The sequence below is a fragment of the Anas platyrhynchos genome, chromosome 10, assembly GCF_047663525.1.
Source record: "Anas platyrhynchos isolate ZD024472 breed Pekin duck chromosome 10, IASCAAS_PekinDuck_T2T, whole genome shotgun sequence".
Taxonomy (NCBI): Eukaryota; Metazoa; Chordata; class Aves; order Anseriformes; family Anatidae; genus Anas; species Anas platyrhynchos.
Window position 1 is genome coordinate 13,878,262 of NC_092596.1, and position 23,997 is coordinate 13,902,258.

General features: G+C 48.4%; 1 protein-coding gene across 3 annotated transcripts in view; it reads left to right on the plus strand.

Moving 5' to 3' along the window:
- The window catches only part of LOC101802458 (gamma-aminobutyric acid type A receptor subunit alpha3), a 91,206-nt gene extending 68,094 nt beyond the window's left edge, over positions 1-23,112 (plus strand). For all 3 annotated transcript variants that reach the window (XM_027465377.3, XM_072042928.1, XM_072042929.1), the window contains exons 6-10: positions 2,441-2,523; positions 5,423-5,566; positions 6,826-6,978; positions 9,801-10,012; positions 16,297-23,112. In XM_027465377.3, coding sequence (XP_027321178.2) covers positions 2,441-2,523; positions 5,423-5,566; positions 6,826-6,978; positions 9,801-10,012; positions 16,297-16,626 — 922 coding nt within the window. In that variant the 3' untranslated portion in view covers positions 16,627-23,112. The remainder of the gene's footprint in view (positions 1-2,440; positions 2,524-5,422; positions 5,567-6,825; positions 6,979-9,800; positions 10,013-16,296) is intronic.
- Positions 23,113-23,997: the final 885 nt, after the last annotated feature.

Sequence of the window (23,997 nt, forward strand, 5' to 3'; positions counted from 1 at the left end):
GCTCAAAAGGCTAAATGCAGCCTCTGAAGCATGCTAGCTGTAAACCACCAGCTCTGGGAGAGGACAGCAAGGAGAGACTTGCTCAGAACATGCACGGGTTCTGTACTTCCCCATAAGCACCTCCTGGCCTCCTCTACTAGACGTGGAGTCTGTCTGTGCAGACACGTTAAACCCCTTCTGACTAACGTGGCCAGAGTATGGAGCATCGTATCAGTCATGGCTGGGCTGAGAGCCCTTGAGACCCAGCAGCAAATGTGACCTTAACAATCCACACGGGGTGTATGGGGCCACATCCTGCTGAGACCTGTTTACCAGAACTGAGCCCGTCCTGCCTGTGGGAGCTGCTGTTTTTATAGTTGCCCCTGGCTGGATGTGCCTGGTGGAGATGGGGCAGTTGTACCTGGCTCTGGAAAACATCAGAAAAAAATATTTGCTGCTGTCGCATTATAGAGCAGGGAGGTATCACTGAAACACGGTGGGGATGGATGCAGAAGACCTGCAGGAAACCACTTTCCTCACCTGTTTCCTTTGCAATCTCACACAAGAAAACTCAAAGGCTGGGTTTGCAGGGTTTGAAACCCCTGCTGTGGGGGCTTCTGGTCACATAGGAGGGTTTGGTCCACCCAGCCCTACCTCACTGAGGTTATGCCAGCTTCCAGCTCTGCTCCTCTGCTTCTTGATTTAACACCTCTGCCTGGCTGAGGATGCCAGCTTTTGCAGCTCCTCGAAAAGGAACTGAACTGATGATACTGGATGTGGCTCCAAAATCATGAGGTTCGTTCCCTCACAGTGGCAGAGCAAACTTCATCGCTGGAGGGGAGTTTCCAGGATACAGCAGCTGACGCGGAGCAGCTCTGCAGGAATCTGCTGCTGCTGCCCTCCCTGGCACAAAGCTCGTGTCCTGCCTGCCGCAGCACCATCTGCTGCCTGCGGCCACCATCACCGCCGCCTCCATCCTCTCTGGAGGCCCCAAGCCATGCTGCCACTCTTATGCTTCCTTACAGAGGTACTTGGAGTGATTTGGGAAGTGTTTGCTGTCATCCAGCAGGACTCTTTGATGATAACTTTAAAAAAGTCCTTCTTTTTTTTTTCCCCTTTTTTTTTTTTTTTTTTTTTTTTTCCCCTAGAGTCATTTAAGGCTTGCTCCTATGAAAACAAAATCCTTTTTTTTTTTTTTATTTTAACTTTCTTTTTTCTCTCTCTCATTTGTTTTTCCTCTCTTGTCTTTTTTTCTTTTTTTCTTTTTTTGCTAGGAAAAATCTGAACCCTCTATTATTTTTGAGGTTTGTCTTGCATTTGACAAAGCCTTAATATTTCCTGTGGAGAATAACTGACCTGAACATATCCCATTGGTTAAAAGGCCATTTTCCAGCTAAAGGAAAATGTCTTGATAGAAGGTTTCCACCGTGCCTCTTGACCTGTGTTTTCCACAAACCACCTTCAGCCTTCAGTCTGTGCACTTGCCCTTTGCACTCAGCCCTTGCTCCCATCACATATTATTTGTTCCTTGTTATTTTTCTGAGCCATCAGAAGCGGGTCCATTTTGACAAAACTGCTCCTCCAGAGGAGATCATATTAGAAGTCTCCGGGGAAGCCATCTGTTCTGGCTCTCCCTCCTAGTCCGCAGGCTTTTCGGTACTTCAAGGAGGAAGAAGAAGAGCTCAGAGCTTCCTTTTTTAGAGCCTTTTATAACGGATCCTTTCATGCCTGGCCCCATGTTCTGCAGCGTGCTGTGATTATGCTTGCGCCTCCCTGATGAAACCACTTAGTGATGAGGCATCCTGCTGGGATTTGGTGGATGCACTGAGCACAAAAGCAGTCCAGCACTCCTGCCAGCATCCCCGGGATGGGCACTTCTACATCTGCCTGTGTGCGTCCTCTGCAATGCCACCGCCACAGGAGGTGGGCTGTGGTGCCCCACACGCACTGCGGCCTTGTGCCCTGCAGTGCCACCTGCGACCTCCTGGCTCTCACTTTGCTCAGCATGCCCCTTAATTCTTTGGCTTTGGTGAATAATCTGCCAGCCCTTGGCTCCTCCCAGCCCATCGGGAAGAAATGGCCGTGTTAGGTGTCCCTGGAAGCCCTTCCTTCTGCTGTCCAGCACCATCCGTGAGGTGTCCCCTGGCACCTGGCGTTAATGAGCTCTCTGCACAGCGCAGAAGCAAACACACGTCCTGGCCTTTGGCAGATTTTCTGATTGCACTGAGTGGATAAAGATGAACTCAGTCAATAGTGCTGAGTTCAAAAAATGGGAAAGGCAGCCAGATCTGCATGCCTTCTGCTCTCTCCACAGCTGATGGCCTTCTGCCTGAAGACCTAGGAGTTAGGGACCACGTTGAGGCCTTTGATGGATGCGGTGTAAAGATGTCATGGCAGAAGGGCCAGGTGGGAGCCTCTGCAGCCGTGTGTTTCTGATCATGCCCTGTGTTTTGTCTTGTAGGCTAACAATTCATGCCGAGTGCCCCATGCACCTGGAGGACTTCCCAATGGATGTGCATGCTTGCCCACTGAAATTTGGGAGCTGTAAGTACCTCGATCAGCCCCTGTAAGGTGGTAGCTTCAGAGATAAAGAACAGTCCTTCGCGTGGCCAGTGTCTTCCATGATTTTATTAATGGTGTTATTAATTGTAGCATAGTTGCTAATGGTAACATGACTAAAAATTTGTTTCTGGTATCTCAAACACAATTCCTGCCATCATCACAAATGAGCAGGGAGCAAATCTGTGGTTAAATCTGTGGAAAGTGGAAGAATTTGATTGACACCAGAAGAAATCATGTTTATCATGTGCATCTGCCCCTCTGTCTTCTGACAAAATACATCCATGAAGCTGGATTGTTCAAAACTTCTAAAAAGAAGTATTTTCTCAATTTTAATTTCTTCTATTAAATGTAGAACTCATTGCCACAAGACATAACTAAGGCCAGTAAATTAGCAAGCCTTAGAGAAGGATGAATTATTAATGTTAATTGACCTTGTGAGGAGGGATATAAAATCTCATACCTCAGGCCTAAACTTTGGGATTATTACAAGACTTTCAGGAAGGCAGATTACTCTATATCTAATTACTTTCTTGGTGAGGAAAAGAGACTAATGTGCATATTCCTGCTGGAACACCCTTTGGGGTTCTTCTGGGCATTTTTTTACTGATTTGCCCTTTAAATGATGGGAGTTTTGACACAAGCAGCTCAGAAAGCTGCCCTTGATTAATGTTACTATGAATATTTCTAAAGCACCCATTTGCATAGCATGTGAGTTCACCTCTCTTATGTTGGAGTAGGATTAAATCACTGTTTGCACCAAAAAGCTGCCCATAGCTGGAAGCTGCTCATTTGCAAGAAGCTTAATGTGGTTCAGATTCTGTAAGTACAAGGGCAGTGCTAGTGCCAGACGTGCTGTTCAAAGGATAGCTAAATTTGCCTTGGTGACAAGTGATCCCCACAAGCTGAATGGCTTATCAGAGGCCTCCTGTCCCTGTGCCACCATGGCATGCACCCCGAGTGGGAAAGCAGAGAGCTTGCAGGAGAAGTAGGGTGATCAGCTACTTCAGAGAGCCACAGTTGCCCAAGTGCACACCATGTGCTCACTTCATTCCTTGGGCCAGAAGTGTAGTGAAGGTGATGGCTTTACCTCTCCCCACTATCTCTAGAGATAGATGAACACAGCAGAGAACAACTGTTTCTAAGCCAGTCATAGGAGATTTGTATAGCAGCTGAGAATAGGAAAGCAGAAGATGTTGCTAGACTAATCAGCTCCACTAAGTGTTACAGAACTGTCCTTGGATTGGACTAGACTGCATTGCAAGTGGGTCATTGAACAGAACTAAAACAGATTCCTGGCATTAAATAGGTTCCAATTATCCGTGCTGTGGCTACATGACAGCAGGTATAACAGGACAACTAGGTGAGAAGAAACCTGCACTTTCACGTATGAAGCAAAGTGGATGGTGCTGAAGATGTGGACAGGTTTCCTCTGCAGACTGAGAGTGGTGGTGGGAGAACCGTGACTGCCAGAGCAGAAGGTGCCGTCCACCAGGGCAGAGGAGCACTGGCAGAGCTGTACAGACCTAAGCCTGAAGGAGGAAGGTGCTCTCCAGAAGCATGTGGAGAGATGGAAGGAGGAGCTGGAAAAGCAGTGTTGCACATCAGATGAGAAGTGCCAGTCTGCATCTGAAGTGCTTAAGCAGCACCGTGGCATGCTGAGCAACATTGGCTGATCATCAAAACCACTCCCCCTGCTTCACACAGTGCCTGCTTAGTGTTTAGCAGGTTTGCCAAAACCCACAGTGCAGGGATAACAATGGTTGTTTTTAAAGGATCAGAGAAATCTAGCTGTTTTAGGACACAATCATCCACAAAGCATGAGCTGAGAAATTTCCATAGTAGACTTGACCCAATGCTTGGCCTGACCCTAGCCAGAGATGTCTTAATATCTTAATACAAGAAGCTGGTGGTAAAAATGAATGAAAAACACTTGTTAAAATGGCTTTGCAGGTAGTGAACTTTGTTTTTGCCTAGAAAATTACTGCAGAGTGGGCCTGGACAGGAAGCTTGAGCATTATGGAGAGTTGTAGCCCCTAGTAGAACCTGGAGAAACTTAATTTCTAGATACTGGAGGACTGGCAACACTGAGAGAACAAGTGGGAAAGAGAGCAGTTATGGGAACAAGCAGGGTTTTGGTCACAAAGGCTTGTGAAGGTGATGGTGACCATGTGTGTTTTAGGGAGGTGTTGGGCAAGGATGGAGAGGGGAGCTTGCAAGTCGCTGGAAGGCTGCCCTGGCTGCGAGCCCAGCACTGCCCCTTGCAGCAGCTCAGCAGCACTTGCCTGCTGTCTTCTGCAATGTGCAGGCAGGCTCTTCCCAGCACTGCCCTGCAGGTATGGGGTCACACAGTGCACAGAACACACTGGTGGGAGGGCACACCACCTCCAGGGCTGTGAGGCCGGGACAGCTGCACCTGAAGGTAAAGTTTTACATTTATTTATTTTAAACTAAACAACCTGAAATTCAACCCCATTTGTGTGTAACCCCTCTTGCCAGCCGCTGACAGCGTAACTGTCCCAGCCCCTGGTATGGCAGGGTGGTGTTTGTCCTGCTGCCCCAGCACCATGCTGGCCTGGATGCCTTCCTATTTTGCCTCTGCTTGGAGCCAGCCCTTGCAGAGCCACTTTGTGAAGGCGACAGCATTTTTCAGAAACATTGCTCTGCCCCTATCTTCCTTCCAGCTCCCTTCCCAAAACCCTTGTTCCCTTTTGCTCATTCAATTAGCAGTTGCTGAGCTGCCTTTGTCTCTGGCCATGCTTGGCTGTGCTCAGCCATGTGGCTCTGAGGAATGTACAGCAAGGAGGCTGCAGGCTACAGGCTAATTTTGGTATATTTTAGGTCAGCCAGAAGCACGAACCTCATTTTTCTTTCTCCTCTGCAGATGCCTACACAAAGACAGAGGTGATCTACACCTGGACTCTGGGGAAGGATAAATCAGTGGAGGTAGCAAAGGGTGGATCTCGCCTGAACCAGTATGACCTGCTGGGCCATGTTGTTGGGACAGAGATGGTTCGATCCAGCACAGGTACGTGTGGGACCATGACGAGATGTATGGGCTGAGCACACTGTCAGGCAAGACAGACCCATGGGCTTTGAGTGCCATGATTTTGCGTAATTATGCAGGCAGTACATGGAGGCAATGAGGACCATGGTGCTTCTCTAGCCCTGTGATGTTGAAGAATATGGCTGAGGACATCTGGGGCTGTGACCTTCAGGCACTGAGATGTTTAGCTTTCAGTGGGTTCTACAGAGAGAGCCTTATTACCTGTACCTTCTAGAAAACTGATTTCAAGCATCTAAAATGACCCGATATGCAGAAAATTTGCCCCATCTTGCCCAGCTGGTCCTTGGTACTGTAGACTCATTTGTCTTGGATCCCTTTTCAGCCTGTCAGGAGAGCATTGCGGGCAGGAGAGGTGAATGCAACATGATGTTGTGTGATTTTCACTGCATCTGCTTACACAAATATTATCACAGCTAATAGAAGATTCTTCCAAACAAATGTTTCCTCTGATTAATGACCAATATTAATCATCTTTCTCTCCCATCTGCTGCTCCTCCCTTTCTTTTTGAATTCAGGTACTGATAGTTTCTGTTATCTCGTGTGTTTCTCTCATCTTTCTTTTCTTCTTTGCTTTTTTTTTTTTTTTTTTTTTTTCTTCTGTATGCACCAGTAATTCTCTCATTTGAGAATATTTCCTCTCTGGTGCACTTGATTTTAATAGTGTCTGTCTGTAACAACTCATATCACCTCCCTTGGGGAAATGTAGGGAGTCCAGAGGACTAAATGTCATAATATCTGGCCCATCTCTCTACTTAAGTTGTAGTAAAATGTACAGATGAATAACCTGAAATGGCAAGAAAGCTGCTAAAGGCTCCTGCGTGTAATGACTTAGCAGAGCAACGCTCACAACAAAAAGGCACAATAACCCAGCGAAATATCCAAAGCTTTGGTGCATTGCTTTGAGTGAAGGAATAGGGTACTGGAGGAAAATAGAGACGGCTGCTCCTTTGGTCTACAGCCCAGACCTTTAATAACAGAACTTGCCCTGATTTTTTTTTGAGATAGTTAAAGTGAGGAGAGGCAAAATATTGTCAGGATTGTCAGAAAAAACAAAATCGTGCCATCCAGCACCAATACAACTCACAGACTGGAATTTCATCTTGGAGTTTGCAAGTTTGCTCAGGACAGACTGTTGGTGTTTTGGAGAGGGACTGGTGCTCAGTCGGTGCCATCCTGGAGCACAGTGGTGGCTCTGTGTCTCTAACCGGCTGTCTCTGCAGGGGAGTACGTCGTCATGACCACACACTTCCACCTCAAGAGGAAGATCGGGTACTTCGTCATCCAGACCTACCTGCCCTGCATTATGACTGTCATCCTGTCCCAGGTCTCCTTCTGGCTCAACAGGGAGTCCGTCCCTGCCCGAACGGTTTTTGGTGAGTCTGGGAGCATGTGGGGTTTGTGGTCAGGTCAGGGGAGAAAGGCAAGCAATGGGAAATTGCTTTGTCCAGATTCACAGCACAGAGCAATTTGATGCATGCAACGAGCTCTTCACCTCCCCATCCCATCCATGCCTCCACCATCCCTTTGGTGGACAAGTTCACCATGCTCCAGAGCCAGCTCCCCTTGCCCTGGTGGCCTGGGGGTTTGCAAGGCAGCTGGCACCAGGCTGATGGGGCTGGTGAGGTCTGGGTTTCCAAACACCGATGTCCATGCCCCATGCAAGGAGACGAGCTGAGGCAGTGTAGGCTGCTGCCTTACAGAGAGATTCTGGCTCGTGACCCCAGTGGACAGTTTCTCCTTTCCTGGGATGCGTTATTAATACATAGCTGGCAGAAAAAGCTAAATTATCAAGAATCCTGCTGCAGCACACATAGGCTGCCACAAGTTGAGTCAGCGTGTCCTGCTTGGAGCACGGCTCAGAGGGGAAAATGATTCTTTGGGAAGAGAAAGGCTACAGAAAGAGGCAGGCTTCAGGGCTGGCTGGGAAACAAGGGGAGGAAGGACCAGCCATCAGAGCTGGTCTTCTCCAGCCTTGACTGGCATCAGTGAAGCCGCTGGCCATTTCCCATAATAGCTCTCAGTGTCTTTCCAGTGCTCCAGTTTCCACAGAATCTCTGTAAAAATACTTCTGTCCATGTTTCTGCTACAAGCCAAGCCATAAATATTAACAGTAATCAAGGTATTGATCATCTAATTATATGCATTTGGCTGTGTCTGCTTATCTGTATGAGCTTTTGAGTTGAGGAGAGGGTGGGCACATGGGGAGGCATTTAATGCTCTACCTTTGAAGTTGCTAATGTGCCCCTGGTCAGACTCCACGGAACAGGATCCTGAGCTGCAGCAGTTTAGCTGCACAGTAAATATTTTGTTATTATCTTCTTCAGCTGGTTTCAGACCCCCTCTCCGAAGCAAAGTGTCAGGCTGGCGTTGCACATGTATTAATAGCTTCAGCAAACACATAATAACAGAATTTCTCTGTCCTTTCCTGCCAAGACCTGGAGTTCAGGATCTATATTCCCAAACCATCACCCCACCATACCCCACTGCCGGGGGGCAGAGAGAGCCTTGGCACTGCAACAGGGAAAGGCTGGAGGGGAGGATGCAGACCTGCACATCATAAAGTGAAGGATGTGAAGCTCTGCACCACCTCAAAGAGCGTTTCTCAAAAGAAACTCCTGCACCAGCTCTGGAGCACCTCTGCTTTCCCGATGCCTGGGCTGAGCCCTTCTATGAGGTTATTTGATTCCCTCTCATGTTACCCTGATATTTGCAATTAGACAGGTTTCCTCAAGTAGCAGCACAGATTTGTCAGGAAAAAGCTGATTGAAAAATTAAAAGCTACCTTTGTGAAAAATGTCTTCACTCCCAAATTGCTTTGCTTTGCTATTAAGAGAATAATGAGAACTCCAATTGTTTATTCTTTTTTTTTTTTCCCTCTCAGAAAGTATTACCAACGATATTACTGAAACTCTTCAATTACCAGGAGTATAGCTTAAGGGAAGTGAAAATTAGTCAATATTTTTATAATGTTTTTAATGCATTTTTAATTGAAAAGCATATTATTGAGGAAAATGGATAGCAAGGGTTGCTTGGCTTAATGAAAAAAAGCTTTAATAGGCATTTTGCTACAGATTATTTTAAAAGATAAATCCTTGTGACACTTTTTCTGGCAGCATGGGCCACTGATGGGTGCCTGGCCATGCAGGCAGGGCCTGCAGTCCCACAGTTCATCCATGTAGCCCACAAAACACTTCTTCCAGAATATTCTGAGATCTGCATTGTGAGAGTGGCCAGTTTCTGCTCCTCCATTAAATCCTAACTATTTAGCTGTACCTTATTATTGTTATTGTTTTATTTTATTGCAGTAGCAACAAGAGGCTTCTCCACACCAGCCTCCATGTGAGGGAGCTAGGCTTAGAGTCAGGGAATTCACAAATGAGGAATTAAACTCCCTGAATTAATGTGGGTGCCCAGCTTTGAGCTAGGACTCTTTTATAGTGAGCAGAAATATATTCAGTGGAGTTTGGGTCAGATTCCTCTTACCCTAATGTGTGTGCCATTGTTTATATGAATTGCAGATATTTGGAACTGGCCCACAGAAGGCCTTGCAATTGGCCCAACTCAAGCAGGGGTTGGACTATTTGAGTTCCCTTTCAACCCAAACTTGTTTGTTATTCTGCAAATTGCACCATGGACTGGTGTGGCTAGGGGTCCCTTAATTACAGCATGTTGTGCTGGCTAGGGGTCCCTTAATTGCAGTGGGAACCTGGGCCACATAGCTTAGAGGACAGCTCCCAAAAGTATGTGACGGAAATGCCGGCTGTGCGTTTTGTGGGGGAAGTGAAGCACAAAGATGTGAAGTGGTTCACCAAAGCCTGGTTTAATGTCAGTGGCAGAGAGGGGAGCAAATTTCACTTCTTAAGCCTGGTCTGCTCCCTGCCCTCTGGGCAGTGGGGATATTTTTCTGATATATCCCTTTTGTGGCCAAATCACTTTTGGTAGATCCATATGCGACGGAAGCACCTCGGGCAGGAGCCTGCTTTCTTCAATTCTTGTATCCCTGTCCATGTGTGTGGTGGACAAGTTGCCCCCCTTTCTCAAGGGGCCAGTACATCTGTGGGCCAGGCTGGTGTGACCCGTGACAAGGTTTCTTGCAGGCTTTTCCCCTCAAAGGGCAGGGCACAAAGATGCTGGGGGTGGGTGAGTGCAAATGTACGGTCTGACAGCATCCTTGCCTCCTGCTGTGTTCCCACAGGTGTCACCACCGTCCTCACCATGACCACACTAAGCATCAGCGCAAGAAACTCGTTGCCTAAAGTGGCGTACGCGACGGCCATGGACTGGTTCATAGCCGTCTGTTACGCCTTTGTGTTTTCTGCGCTGATCGAATTTGCCACCGTCAACTACTTCACCAAGCGCAGCTGGGCTTGGGATGGCAAGAAGGTGCTGGAGGCCCAAGAGATGAAGGTGAGCCCCACGGCCAAGGCCGGGGATGGTGAAGAAACGCTGCACGAGAGAGCTGCGCTGGGACCAGGAGTGGGTAGCATGCAGCCCCACAGCACTCCAGGAGGCTGGGTGCTACTTACTGGGGTTCCCAGCTCAGGTCTCGACTGCAGCGGTTCTTGGGGAACGAGGGAGGAGGGCTGGTCACTGTGCTCAGCTGGAGAAAAACACCCAGATCAGACTGCTCACCCTTTCCTGTGCCTTTCTGCATGACTGTTTGCAGGTGGGAATGAGAATGCGTGCATGTTTTGCTCTTACTCTGGTGGTGGTCTCCTTTCTTCTTCTCCCTCAAACCCATAAATGCCCCGCTCCATCTCTCCTGCATGCCACCCAAGCCCAAATACACCATGGGATGCCAGCCTCACCAATGGAGATGGTTCCACCGTGCTGTGTCCACTGCAGCAAGTACCTCCCCCAGCACGGGCAAGCATGGTGCAGCGAGGGGCAGGCCCTAGGGCTGGTGCTGTTGCCCACGGCTGCTGGCAGCTGCTGCTTTGTATGCTCGGGCAAAGAGGATGGGTGGGAAGCAAGCAAACAGAAACGGCACCTGGCAGTAAATTAGTGCCTGGCATCACCCACATTTCTCCTTCTACTCAGGATCAGCCTCTCTGGCAGCATCCTTCCTGACAGCCATCACTAGCCCTGCCTGTGCCCCCTCCCTCCTGACTGATTTAATCTGGGCTGCGCAGAGAAATCGCTTACGGTAGCATGCTGCTCCTTGTTTATATTTATTGAATCAATTTGAAAATCACATTTGTCCTTGTTCTCGGTTCTGGAGCTTCTATATTTTTCTCCTTTGCATTTCAATGTGTTGTTTAAAATTGTTGTGGGGCTCTATGCAAATACCTGGCAGAACTGCAGTAACTTTTAGGAGGACGACAGCCAGCCATTTCTCTGGTATGGAGGTCACAGCAGAAGAACGGAGGCCTTGTGGAAAACTATAGCCATCACTGGGTGCTGAATGCCTCTGTCTTGTGATTCTTGGACTCCTTCTATCCATTTGCTTTTGCAGCTGTGGTCTGAGCACCAGGCTCATGGCAGAAGGGCTCCAGAGGAGGACTGTTGGTTGTCTTCCACATCCATCATTAGCAATAGCACTAGCTGGGCCTCTAGAGATGAGAGGAATCTTTCTCAGGTCATTGGCATGAACAAAAAATCAAAGCAGGTCCTCAGAGCAACCCTATCCCTTTCAGGGATGGGTAAATCAGCACAAAGTCAGGATTCACAAAGCCTTGGGCAGTTATGTGAACTGAGCACAGCCAAAGAAGCAACAAAGGCTTAAAAGCTTCAATTTATGATAAAAGAAGCAATTTCCTCGATTTATTTATTGACCCAGCACTGCAAAACCAACCATGCTGAAGCAATAGGGTAAAAACAGGCAGAACGTTTGCACACATGGTAATTGAACAAGAAAACAAAGCAGGACTGGAAATGTTTCAGAGAAAGCGCTCCTTGGGAGAGTTTGCTGCAATTGGTGTTAGCCTGAAGAATTGCAATGGACTCCAAATTTGTGGATTCTTTTTCAAGCCAACCCTCTTCCTTATCTGATGCAAACTCAAAAGGCTAACCCACCCTGGTCTCTGCAGCTCAGAAGCTCTCGCTCTACCTCATTCTCTCTATTTTGCTTTTATATATGCTGCAAACAATCACATCTGAAATCACGTATTCAAGGATAACGTCCTGAACAGTCATGGACTTTCAGGGAGCTTGTGAATATGATGCGTCACCATATTTGCTTTCATCTCTATTCCACCGAATATTTCCAAGCAGTGAATTTGCTACGCAAGGAAGGTGCCACATTGGCTCAGTTCCAGCCTTTAATTAGCTCTTCTTGAAACAATTGACAAGCCAGGTGGTTGAAACCACTAAAGAAAGAGGAGGCAAAAGAATAACTATCAGCATTTTAAAGTGTTGATACCAGGAGTAAAACTGCCAGTGACAAGCCCAGGCTGAGCCTTGGTCTCTGGAGAGCCTTCCCCCAAGCCAAAAAGAATGTTCTTTATTGATGTGATGGCAAGGACCCTCATTCCAGGTTTGATTGTTTCCTTGCATGAACAAGAAAAAAAAAAATAAATCAATAAGTGTCAGCCCTGCCCTCACCTCAAATTCAGGCAGCAGCAATGCTTCCCATCCTATTTAAAAGAAATCCCTATTTTGCAAAAGCTGCGGGTTGCTGACAGGCACTCCCAGCCTGTTCACTCTCTCATGGCAGGTTCTATTCTTCCTTTGTCCCCTTCATCCATTCTACCAATTTAGAATTTACCAACTTTCTATATGCTTTTCATATGTCTTTTTACCAAGGAAAAGTCACCAAAGAGCATCCTTCAAACCTCTGTGTTGATACTATCATCCTTGAGTTTTCTTTCTTGTTTTTTGGAGGTGTCTGACATGCTTGCCGTTTGCACCAGGTAATGTATAGCATCTTAGTTTCAGTCCCCTCCTTCCAACAGAGAGGAGCTAGAACCAACCTTCATAGACCACAATTTTCAATCAAAGACTCACAGGGTGATTCAGACCCTTTTTTTCTGCCTCACTATGGTAAATATGTTTTAATGTGACTCTTTCCTTTGCTGACCATGCTCTGCAGCCCAGTCTTCTTTGTCCTGCTGCATTCACATTCACCTGTGGCTCCCCGTAGCACTTCAAAGGATTTATGCTTTCAACATCTTCACTAGTTCCGTGTAACATTCATTGACTCCATTTCACCCTCTTTCTCTCCAGACTGTCCAAATGGTGTCTGGGGGTGATAAAACCTCTGAGTTTTTGTCTGGAGATACAGAGAGTGTAAAATCATTGAGGTCAGCTCCACATAAGCAGAATGAAGAAGAGATGGGAGGGGTGAGTGATGCACCTGGAATACTGGGTTCGGTTTGGGCCTCTCACTACAAGAAAGATACTGAGCTGCCAAGGAGGATGTGCAGAGAGCTCAGTCTCCAACAAACCATCAGCAGAACCAGTAGGTCCCCTAATTTCAGATGTTCAGCCTTTAGCACCTCAACAGAGAGTCTGGGGCACAAGAATATGTAATGAAATGCTATTGTACTCCACTGTGTGTGTTTGTGGAAGAACTTGTCAGACTCCAGTATCTATCCAGGGACCATATTTATCTTCAGACCAGATTTCATAGCTATTCCCTCGGGAGAGCAGCTCAGGAAGATAACTTTCTGCAGCAGCTTCAGTTTCCCTGAGCCTAAACTGGGACATAAAAACAAGAATAGCTTTTCAACATAGACATTTTAACTAGGCCATTTTTTTCAGTGTAAATATGGGGTTTCCTCTTGTTTTTCTGCTCCTTCTTTCTGATTCAATACAACATGGAACTCCTCATAGATAAGCGTGCCGGGTTATTAAAGCTGAGGGCTACTTTGCAGCTGACAGCAATAAGCAAGTTCTGCTTTATTTGATTGTCAAAACCTTGCCTAAAACATTTATTTATAAAGCACAGTCTAGTATCTTCAGGCTGAACCATTTTTTCTGACATCTCAGGAGCCTGTTTTCTTGCACGTGTGTGCTCTGATGGGAAGCATGTATTTTGCTTGTTTAGCAAAGACTGCCCAGGCTCCCAGCACTGACCAGGGCAACTGTGGACAGCTAAAAAATGTCTCTGGTTGTAGGCTCCCAAGCCTCAGCACTACCTGAACAGCCTGATCGGAGGTCCAGAGAAGCCGAGCAGAATCTTGGGGGCCTCTGGATCACATTAATAAGAGCAATTGCTTGCTGTCAACACCCACAGCATTCACGTTAGCCTGAATTTCCTCAATTTCAGCCTTCTGTTTTCAAGTGCCATTGGCTAGACAAGACAGATCCACTTTGCAAGCTCTGGGGCAGAAAAGCTAGCCAGGTTGAAAATGTCATGTCACTAATAGTCATCTTATTCACGTAACATGGCTGATTAATACTCAAATAATCACAGTGCACTTCAAATTACATTCTGCAAACAACAAACAATGTTTTTCATTTCATTGCGTACTATTAATTATTTTATTACCTCCTGTAGCTATGTTAATAACTAATCATGCTAAAGCACATTTGAATGTTTTAGGTGAAACATCTTTAGTCCTTTGTTTGCTTCTTATCAGCTCTTTAGCAGGAAAAGTTCACCTGTGCAGGGGGTACCAGCTAACATGGCTCTAATGATTGCAGAAATCAGTCACACAGTTAATCATTAAAGATCATAACAACCTCTCCCATATTATCCATAGAGGACTATGAATATGGTCTGATCAGTGGTTTAGTCAGATCCGGACTCTTCTAGACATTTAGGCCTCCTTCTAAGAGCAGGTTAATTTCTGTAATTGCTGGAGTTGCTACGAGGCTGCATTCAGAGCTCTGATGTTACTGGAGAGGGGCTGAAAGATTGTGCAGAAGTCTGTTTTTTTAACATCCCACTGAAAATTGCTGTGGAAAATGCATTTCCTAAGGTAACCAGAAATATCCCTGGTGATTGTGGACACATTTACAACGGAAGTACAGCCTGAAATCTAAAGCCCTTGGAGTATCTCTGCAGGTCAGATGGTCAATCCAGCCTTTCTGGTTCTCAGGCTAGGATGCAGAGATGAACACATCCTGCTGGCTGTGCACTCTCCCTTTCTCCCAGCCCTTACTTTGCACGTGGTGTCTGCATGCCTACGTACATAGAAGACAGTGCCAAGCACCATTGGGAAATGACTGAATGAACGTTATTTTGTGTTTCAGTTGCTTTTGAATGGAAAATGAGATAAGAAGTCACACCTTGTTCTGAGTTTAGATTTTAGATTCCCACTGTGAGTGATTGCTGTGTCTAGCTCTGACTCCTGGTGTAATTACAGCGGACATCACACAGACACACACAGGTGCTGGGCTGTGTCGGGTGTCTGATAGCTGCACAGGAAGAGATTTAATTCAACAGGCATCTCCTGGTAGACCTAGATTGCTTCATACAACATGGCCTATGGTGCAGCTGGTCTCAAGTCCCTGACAACAACAGGAAGATCCCCGGGGTGGGGAAACATCCATCATGACTCTCTAGCTCTGTCTTCCCATCCACTCATCTTCATTAACATCGGAACTGTCTGTCTTAAGCATCCTCCTTCATCCTTTAGTGCACCATGTCAAACGCAAGTGTGTCTTTTCCATTTCCTGTGCAAGCTCTCCACCCTCAGCAAGGACAGCTCTGCTCTCCCTGGAGCCCTGGGGGAGGGCTGCACTTTTCTCCCTTGATTTGCAGCAACCCTTAGATATGAAGGCAAGATGAAAGGCTCCCCTCTGCCCTTATAGCATCTGGAGTTCTGAAAACCAGAGCTACTGCAAATCTGTTCTGTCTGTTCTGTATCTTATCTGGGTAGGTCATGAGATGAACTAAAACATCCCAGAGGCGTTGTGGACGTCGTGACGTTAAATTCTGAGGTATTCCACGTGAGACGTTCAGGGCACTGAGGCAGTGTAAGATATGGCCTTTCAGTATCATGGTTCAAAAGCATTGCAGTGCTGTCACCCACATTCTTAAGGCCACTGGTTTTCTGACTAAAAAAAAATGTTAAAAAAATCATCTGTGATGTCTCCTCCTCTCACCTGATTCAGGAATTGGACCGGCTAAGCATAAAATCAAGTTCTTCCCCTAAGATGACCACACTGGGTCTCATGCTTTTCTAAAGAATGCGTTCCTGCTTCGTCTCTCTGTGGCTGAACCTTACATACAACAGAAAACAGAACGAGCTGAGCAAGAAGTCAAGGAGTCCGTGTGTAGTTTGAGCTTGCATTCGCTTGTACTGGCCTATCAGTATACAGCACAAACTTGGCAGCATTCAGCCAGTCAAGGAGTCACCCATCTTGGGCAGCTACTGCTCAAGTGCAGCTGCACACACCGTTTTATACCTCTGCTCTCATCTAAGAGGTTGCATGGAGACTGTAAACCCAGCTGCGTGGCTTCAGTTATTTGACCTGCAGCCATGCCTAACAACTAGCTGCCAGTCCAGGACCTCTGTGCTCTGTGCCAAGCTTACACGGAGCAGCCGGTGTAATTGAAGGAGACCCTAGACCTGAACATCCCGCTGCTCCAGCTGCCCTCATGTGGCAGATGTCATGGGTTCTGGCCATCTTCTCACCACATCTTCCTTCCCTTCCACAATGCTGCCTTCTCGGTCTCTTGCTCCTCGCACCCTTTTCCATCTTCTCATCCAGACAGGCAGGTAAACTCAGAGGACAAAATATTCTCTGTGCAATTCTACAGTCACTTCATCTCTCTTGTGTTTTTCTTCCACCTTCCCTAGAAAAAAGAACCGGTGGCACTAGCGAAGAAAACCAACAACACCTACAACATAGTTGGCACCACATATGCCCTCAACATTGCCAAGGACCCCGGCCTGCCCACCATCTCCAAGAGTGCTGCTGCCACTGCGACGGCCACCAACGTGCCCCCCAAGATGCCCCGCTTAGAGGAGAAGCTCCCAGAGAGTAAGAAGACATACAACAGCGTCAGCAAGGTAGACAAGATGTCCCGCATCGTCTTTCCAGTCCTCTTTGCCATTTTCAACTTAGTCTACTGGGCTACCTATGTAAACCGGGAGTCAGCTATCAAAGGAATGATCCCCAAACAATAAAACCAGTCCAATAAACCTTCCATCAGTGAGCACCACCCAGGCAGGAATTCTCCAGGGCTTTCTTCTTTCCTGTTTTGTTTAATTATTGTTCATTTGAAATTACTATTAGATAATTCTTTTATAATGTACACAAAACTGTGATTTTAATTTAATCCCGTATGCATTTAGTTTTGTTTTATTTTGGTTTGGTTTTTCTTTGATGATGAAAGGAAAAAAAAAAAAAGGATCATAACAAGTTGTGCCTCTAACATCGTGAATCTGATGTCCCCACCCACCCAAGTCACCCTGTGCTTCCATCTCTCCTCCTCCACGGTCTGCATGCCACTGCCATCTCACGCTCCTCTCTGCTGGGGGCTGCCTCCCTCCTCCTCCTCTGCAATGGACTGCCCTAGCGTGGTGGATACTCCTGGTGGCATGGGCTCAAGGATGTGGAGGCCTCCAGAGTCAGTCTCTGGGCTGGTTTTCAGTGCCCGGTGCTTTGTGCTAGGCTGTGCTCCCCTAGGGGCAGGGAGCTGCTCTGGAGAGGGAGTGGTGCTGCATGGGCCAGCTCCTAGCCCACTGCCTGCTGGGGTGAGTCCCTAGCTGCCAGGGGCTGGTAGAACCATGGCAGGTGTGGAACAGGGTGACAGCACCTTGTAGGTATCTACCAGGCTTCCTCCTCTGTCTTCACCAGCTGCTTCAACCAAGCCCAGCTGCTGGTTTCCTCCATGCTTCTCCCCAGATGAGAACAGGTGAGAAAGGTCTTGTCTGTCTGACATCCTGCGCTCTTGGGGCAATTTGTGTTAGAGGATGGGATATTTCCTACCAGAGAAATCATTTTTCCCAGGGTCAGTGAGTGACTGAGGTCAAGACTGAAGCTTTCTAATGCCTAGGAGGAGATAGGAGCTGTGAGGCCACATGCATTCAGCATCAGGAAGCCATAGAGCTCAGACAGATGGTTTATCACTTTCTCTTGGCCCCATCCACTTCTCCTTCTTGACTTCTCTGCTCCCCAATTCATCTTCCTTTGGCTACTGTGCAGCCCCCAGTAACAAATATCTCGCTGCTTGTGGGTGGATTTAGGCAGAGAAGCCCCTGCCTCCCAGGGGAGCCACGCTGCCAGGGAGGAGCACAACCCCAGGACATCCAGCTCATGGTGCGTTCCTGCTCTCGTGCACCTGAGCAGCAGCAGTGCTGGTTCAGGCCCTTTCCTGCCCCAGCACATCGGGAACTATTCTGACACCTGTGGGGGTGCCTGGGGCTCCAGTCAGTCCCCAAGAACCCCCCTGTCCCCTGTGAATGCAGCTGAGCATCCTCATCACCAGGGGAAAACAGCAGAAGGGGATCTTTGAAATGGGGTAGTGGTGGTGATACTGCTGTCCTAGGGAGATGTGTGACCAGATATCATCTCACAAACCCGCTGAGATGAGACACAGCTCTAATACCTGCAAACTCATCCAAGAAAGCCCTCCAGCGCCTCGGAGAGAGGCTTTTTCTCTCTTCATGGCCCTTCAGTCAGGGTCCCAAACCAGCAGCTGCCCCCTTCCCAGCAGCAGCACAAGTTGGTGGCATCCAAACCCTGTCCCTCCTACCCCTCCCTGGTGCCTGGACCCCTGGACACACTGTCCTGCTGCAAGGAGCAATGTCCTCTGTCTGAGTGCTCATCCCCATCCCACAAGTGGCACTGATCCTGCCAGCAGCCCTGCTCCTGGGGCGGGATGCGCCACCTCTTTCCTTGGTCACTGGCTGCCCCCTCCACCTGCCCCCTGCACATTTTGGGTGCACGCAGCCAGCTCGGGGCCCCAGCACCCCCAGCTTGATGTCTTCAGCATTGCTTTGAGCCTCTGCGCCGAGCTTGGCACCCCCTGCCAGCGCAGGAGCGGGGCTGAGCACGAGGCGCAGGACTCGCCCCACCTGGAATATCCATGGGGACGGCAGGAAGGAGCGGGGCAGGGCAGGATGCTTCATCCTGCAGCGTGCGTGTTGTTGGTGCATGTCCTGCCCGTCCCTCACCTCTCTTGCTAGCTCAGCAGCAGCGCACAAGGAGAGGAGCTCGGAGACATTCAGCTCAGCCCCCGGCGTGTCCCGTCCACCAGCAGGCAGCGTGGGGCGAGACGTGGCACATCCCCCAAGCAGATGGGAAGGAAACCAGCTGTAGCCATGCCATCCGCACCCCAAACCACCTGCGACATTTCTACAGTGCCTTTCACCCAAGGGCTCCCCGCCAGGCAGCGAGGAGGGGAAAACCCCAGCATTGTGCTGGAGGAGCGGAGGGAGGATGCACTGTCCCCAAATCTGCTGGGCAGGGGGGACATCCCTGCCACTTTTGCATTGCCCCAGCACTGCCCTGCACCCCTGTGCCCTTTTTGCTCCCCCCATGCCAGCACTGTCCCCTCCAGCAGTGGGTGCCCCTGCTGCCACCCCCCAGCTCCCCAGCTGTAACCGCTGAGCTAACCGGCCGTCAGGCTGCTTGTTTGGGAGACTACTTGGATGTCATTTTCTTAAATAAGCTAGATGAAGTGTATCTCATAAAACATTCATGTCACTATAATACTCAGGCCTAAGTGAATGAAATAGAAACCCTATAAAAAGCAAAACAAACACAATAAAATGGTAACAAAGAGGATATTGTGTTTACTAACGGAATTATGTCAAAGCCAAGCTTAAATATGGGATCCAGTGACTTCGCTGACTTGAGTCTCCTCCTCAGCCCCCTCCACTAGCCTGGGCATTCCCCAAAATCCCCTCTGCCTGAGGGCAGCCCTACCTGCTGCACAGTCAGGGTGAGCCTCCTGCCTGTCTTCTCCACTTCTCCTTCCCTCCTGCTGCCCCCAGACCCTTGTTCCTCTGCAGGACACAGTCCGCCAGGCTGGCTTGCCGGTGGCACCCACCTGCTGGCCCATCTTTGCTCTCCCCAGCTCTGAAAACTTTGCTCCCTGCCGGATAAAAGGCTCCCTCCCTGGATCAGTGTTAGCACGCCTTGAAAGCCAAGTCTATTCCCACCAAAGCCTGGCACTGGCCCCGAGTCTTTTTGCCAGCTGGAAGCAGAAATACCGGCATCCTTTGGTTAAAGACAACAAACCAAACAGGATTTGTAGTTTGGCTTCCAATCAGGGAAGCATTTCGGGAAGATAGTTATAAATAAGTGGTTTAGCATCTCCTGCCAGCAGACATCACAGAGAAGATAATGTTCTTTTTTTAAAATCTGTCAGAGGCTCAAACTGGGACATTTCCCTCCCAGCTAACACGAGGCTGCTCATGGGCCCTTCTTCTATGGGGCCCTTCTTTTATAACTGGTCTGTACACAACCATCGACGGTTTACTCCACAGAAAGCCAGTTGTGCACAGAGTGGGCTCTGCATTTCACTGTGAACCTCGATGCTTCAATATTTCTTTTCTTTTTGCAAGGCCCAAAGCCCCCTGACTTGATGAGAGTCTCCCAGGAAGGAATTAGACCAGAACGATCTGTTAGCCTGTGCTCCTGCTTTGTAGTCCCAACCTGCGGTTGCATTCCTCCTGACAATGCCAGGTGGGTGTTTTGGCACTGGCACCCTGCCCCCGCTCTCCTCTGAGACCACACATGGGCCAAATCGGTGTGTTTTTGGGGTGCTCTTCATGCTTGGGAAGGCAGGGGATGGTTGAGTCGAGGTCCTCCAGGTGGTCAGGGGAGGCAGCTCGTGGTGGCTGCAAGCACCAGGTCAGTGCTGCAGTGTGAGGGACAGGGAGAAGGGGTCACTGGGCTGGGTGCCACCTGTGCTTCTAAAGGGCTGATGGGGCTACCCCCATATGACTTCTCTGAAAACGCTCCTTGAACATCACCAGCCAGGGCCGTGACACCCGGGGCACAGCTGCCCGGCTCTTCTCCACGCACCAGGCTCTCTGTGAGCAAAGGCAGCTTCACTGCTCCCTAACTTCTACAACAAGTTGTTGAAGCCAACACAGCTCATCCCCTCCTGATCTCCACTAGCTCAGTGGCACTGGTGGGGACCCGGTTCATTTTCTGTAGGACCACCCCGTGTGAGCAGCCCCCGTGCTTGCTGACCCCAGACACAAGCCCAGCATGCCAAAAAGGGCCCGACGAGCCTGTTTGTGCAAGCAGCCATCCTGTGGACACAAGGTACATCCATTTCTCATCTGCTGCCTTGATTTCTTTTATCCACATCTTAGATTCCTCTCAGCTGCCCCCTGGGGGAGAGTTATAGGGCTGCATCACAGGTCAGGAAGGTATTTCTCTTGCTGCAGGTCATCTTGTCTGGGAGGACCCTCTGTTCTGCTGAGAAGCTCTCTGAGACCTTCTAAAACCCGGAGCTGTTGCCTCTCCCAGAGACTGCTATAAAAACAGCCTCTTTGCAGTGCTCCTTTGCAACAGCTGGGGGAACAGAGCAATCTAGCACACATTAACCCACCCCGCCAAGTATCCACCTGGGCTTTGCAGACCTCCTTGGTGGTGGGGAGGGCTCAGCCAGGGCGAGAAGCACACTCATGCAGTGTAAATGCTCTATTGATGCTGAAGTAGGGGGAAAAACTTTGAACGGTTCACCAAGCCTCTCTCTGTATCAAGCTAAACTACCCCTGAAGGCATTTTTGGCTAGATGCCACGGCGCAGATGAGATTGATAGCTTCAAGGTATAAATATTTACGGTTTGACCTTGTAATTGTTCAGTCAGCCAAGGTTTTTACATATATATGTGGGAGTGTGTGTATATTTATGCTCACAAAGTATATCTAAAAGTCAAGCTTTTTCTCTTTGAAAGAGAAAATGGCAGCTTTAAATTGTTTCACTTCCCTCTCATTCTCTTTGCTAAATCTTCTGCGAAGAGGTTCATCCATCTCTGCTGGTGCTCAGGTGGCTCTGGGAGGTCTGGGGGGCACAGGGAACAAGGGGAACAAAGGAGAAGAGTTTCTCTCTTGGGACCTGGGACCAAGGTCACTGCTGGCAGCACCACCCAGCACCTTTTGGGAAAACTTAGTGCCACACATCACAAATTCTCCAGTTCAGCCCTTTTATGCCTGCCCCAGACACTAGGATGTTCCCAGGGAGGCAGCTTTGTTTTTTCAACAGCTGAATCCCACGAGCCATTAGCCCCACACAACAGTGCAACCAGGGGGTGTGTGGCTGAGCATCATGAGGAGTTTTGAGGTCCCCACCCTGAGCATGCTTCAAGAGGGAACACAAAACCTGCCTGGATCCTGATGGCCAGAGGAAAGACGCAGGTAGGAGCCTCTTCTGCAGAGCAACTTTTAAGATCCTGTCTGCCTGGAGAGGGAAACCCGGTCCTCAGGTTGCTATGTGAGTCAGGATGCTCTCGCTGTCTTCGACGGCTCTTGGCTCTTTTCTCCCCTGCTTCTTGAAGGTCCTGTCAACTTTATAAGTCCATTGGCTCACGTTACACTGCTGGCAGCTCTCTGTTTCCTCTGAAAAGTCTGTCAGTTCCTCCTGTCTCTTTGCAGGGAACCCAGCAAACATAAAGGCAATCATATATAGAACAATTTGGTTTTTTGCAACCGCAAAAAAGAGCAGAGCTGGGAAACCTGAGCATCTGTCACATTGCCTTTGTGAGGGTGTGTTTGGAGTCGAAGGGCTCCTCACAAGTACCCCCATGTCAAGAATTTCCCTGTCAGCTGGCTCTGGGTCAGTGAAGGTGCCTGCTGCTTCTCTTGCTGGAGCCCTGGCATCCACCACTGGGGAGAATTGCATTAACATCACACTAGGGCAGCCCATCGAAAGAAAGAACACGTTGCAACAAAATGCCAGAAAATACGCTCATTTTCACTGCCTCAGGTTGAATCCGTGCCCCTGGTACGTCTTCTGTTTTGTTTGCCATCTTGTGAGACTCTCTTCACTTCACTATGAGAAAGAATCTAGCTGGCAGCAATTTGATGCATGACAATCCTGTTATTACAGCTGTAAATAATTAACGACTAGAAAAAAAATACAGTTTTTAATTTTTTGTTGACTTTATTTTCTCTATTGACTAGCTGGTAGCCACTTTCTTAAGGGATTTCTCATGGAAACTGTGACCTTCCTCTTTCTCTCTTTCTCTCTCAGTGTTTTCCCTTTCTTTCCCTCTCTCTCTTTCTGAGATTTGTGTTTCAAATGCTTTTTGGTGCACTGTTCAATGCCTGTTTGTATTTTTGAATCGTATTTTTCAACCTTTGCTGGAAAAAAAAAAAAAAAAGCCCATTCTAACTGGCAGGATTTTGAGTCCTGCAATTTTTTTCAGCTTTTAGCTTTTTCAGTGAGTTAAAGCAACAGAAAAATGTCTCAAAAATTTACAGTGAAGTTCTGAAGAGAGATTAGAAAACATCAGAAACCAGAACAACATGAACAACATCGACAAGCTGAGTGGATGAGGAGGACTCTTCTGACCACCTACCAGCCTCCTGGCCTAACACACCAGGCAGGACTAGACCTTTTCACTGAACTAAATCACTCCGCTTTTCCACTCTACCCACTCTCTTGAACTCTGATCAAAACAAATAAAAAAATCATATTTTAAAAAAGCACTGCACTATTGTTTTTTTTCCAGGGTCTGTTTCTCAAAGGCAAGTGATGGGGAGCAAGCTCTCTGGGCATCAGGTACCTGCACAGCTGGAGAGTTTGTCCCAGTGGTGAGCAGGAAAGCTACCTGGGAAAAAATAAGTATTCCTGGAGAAAACATTCCCTAATTTCCATCATATCGTGTTTAAAATATTTCCTTTCCAATGGTAGGGGAGCGGTGGGCACAAGATATGGTTGAGGCCGGTTGGATGGGGAGCTGGGGGTCTGCCCCAAAGCTCGGATGATGGTGTGAGAGGTGGACAGGGGGAGAGCTGGGGGTGTGCTTCTTCCCCCCAGTGCTGCCTGTGGTTAGACTTTGTGGGTTTTTTTAGTAAAATTCTCTGGCGTTTCTCCGTGTACAACATGAACAAAGCTTTCTGCCACTCTAGGGGTGACCAGAAGAGGCCTTGCCCAAAACCCGGGCTTATGCCACCCACCATGTACACTTCTTCAGCTGAATCATCCCTTACAGAGACCCTGGTGGGAAGAAGGACATGGGAGGCCCTCAACCCAAATGTCAGTGGCCATGTGGTAGAGGAAACACATACCAAGGACAGGTTGGGGGCAGCTCGACCCACACTGCTGCGCTGCTCAGCTGCTACAACGACTGCCAGCATCGCTTTGGTCACCCACACAGCTTCCAGGCATGACTTAGGATTCACCCTGGTCCAGACACCTTTGCAGCAGGGAGTTTTGGTTGTGGCAATCCTGGTTCTGGAGATTTAATAGCACCTAGCTGACCGTGCCATGGCACTCAGCCAGCAGCCGTGTGTGGCCAGGGGGCTGTGCTGTTTGCTAGTGAGGAAGTTTAAGGTGTGGGGACTTCATTTGGACCTCCAATTACCAGTGGG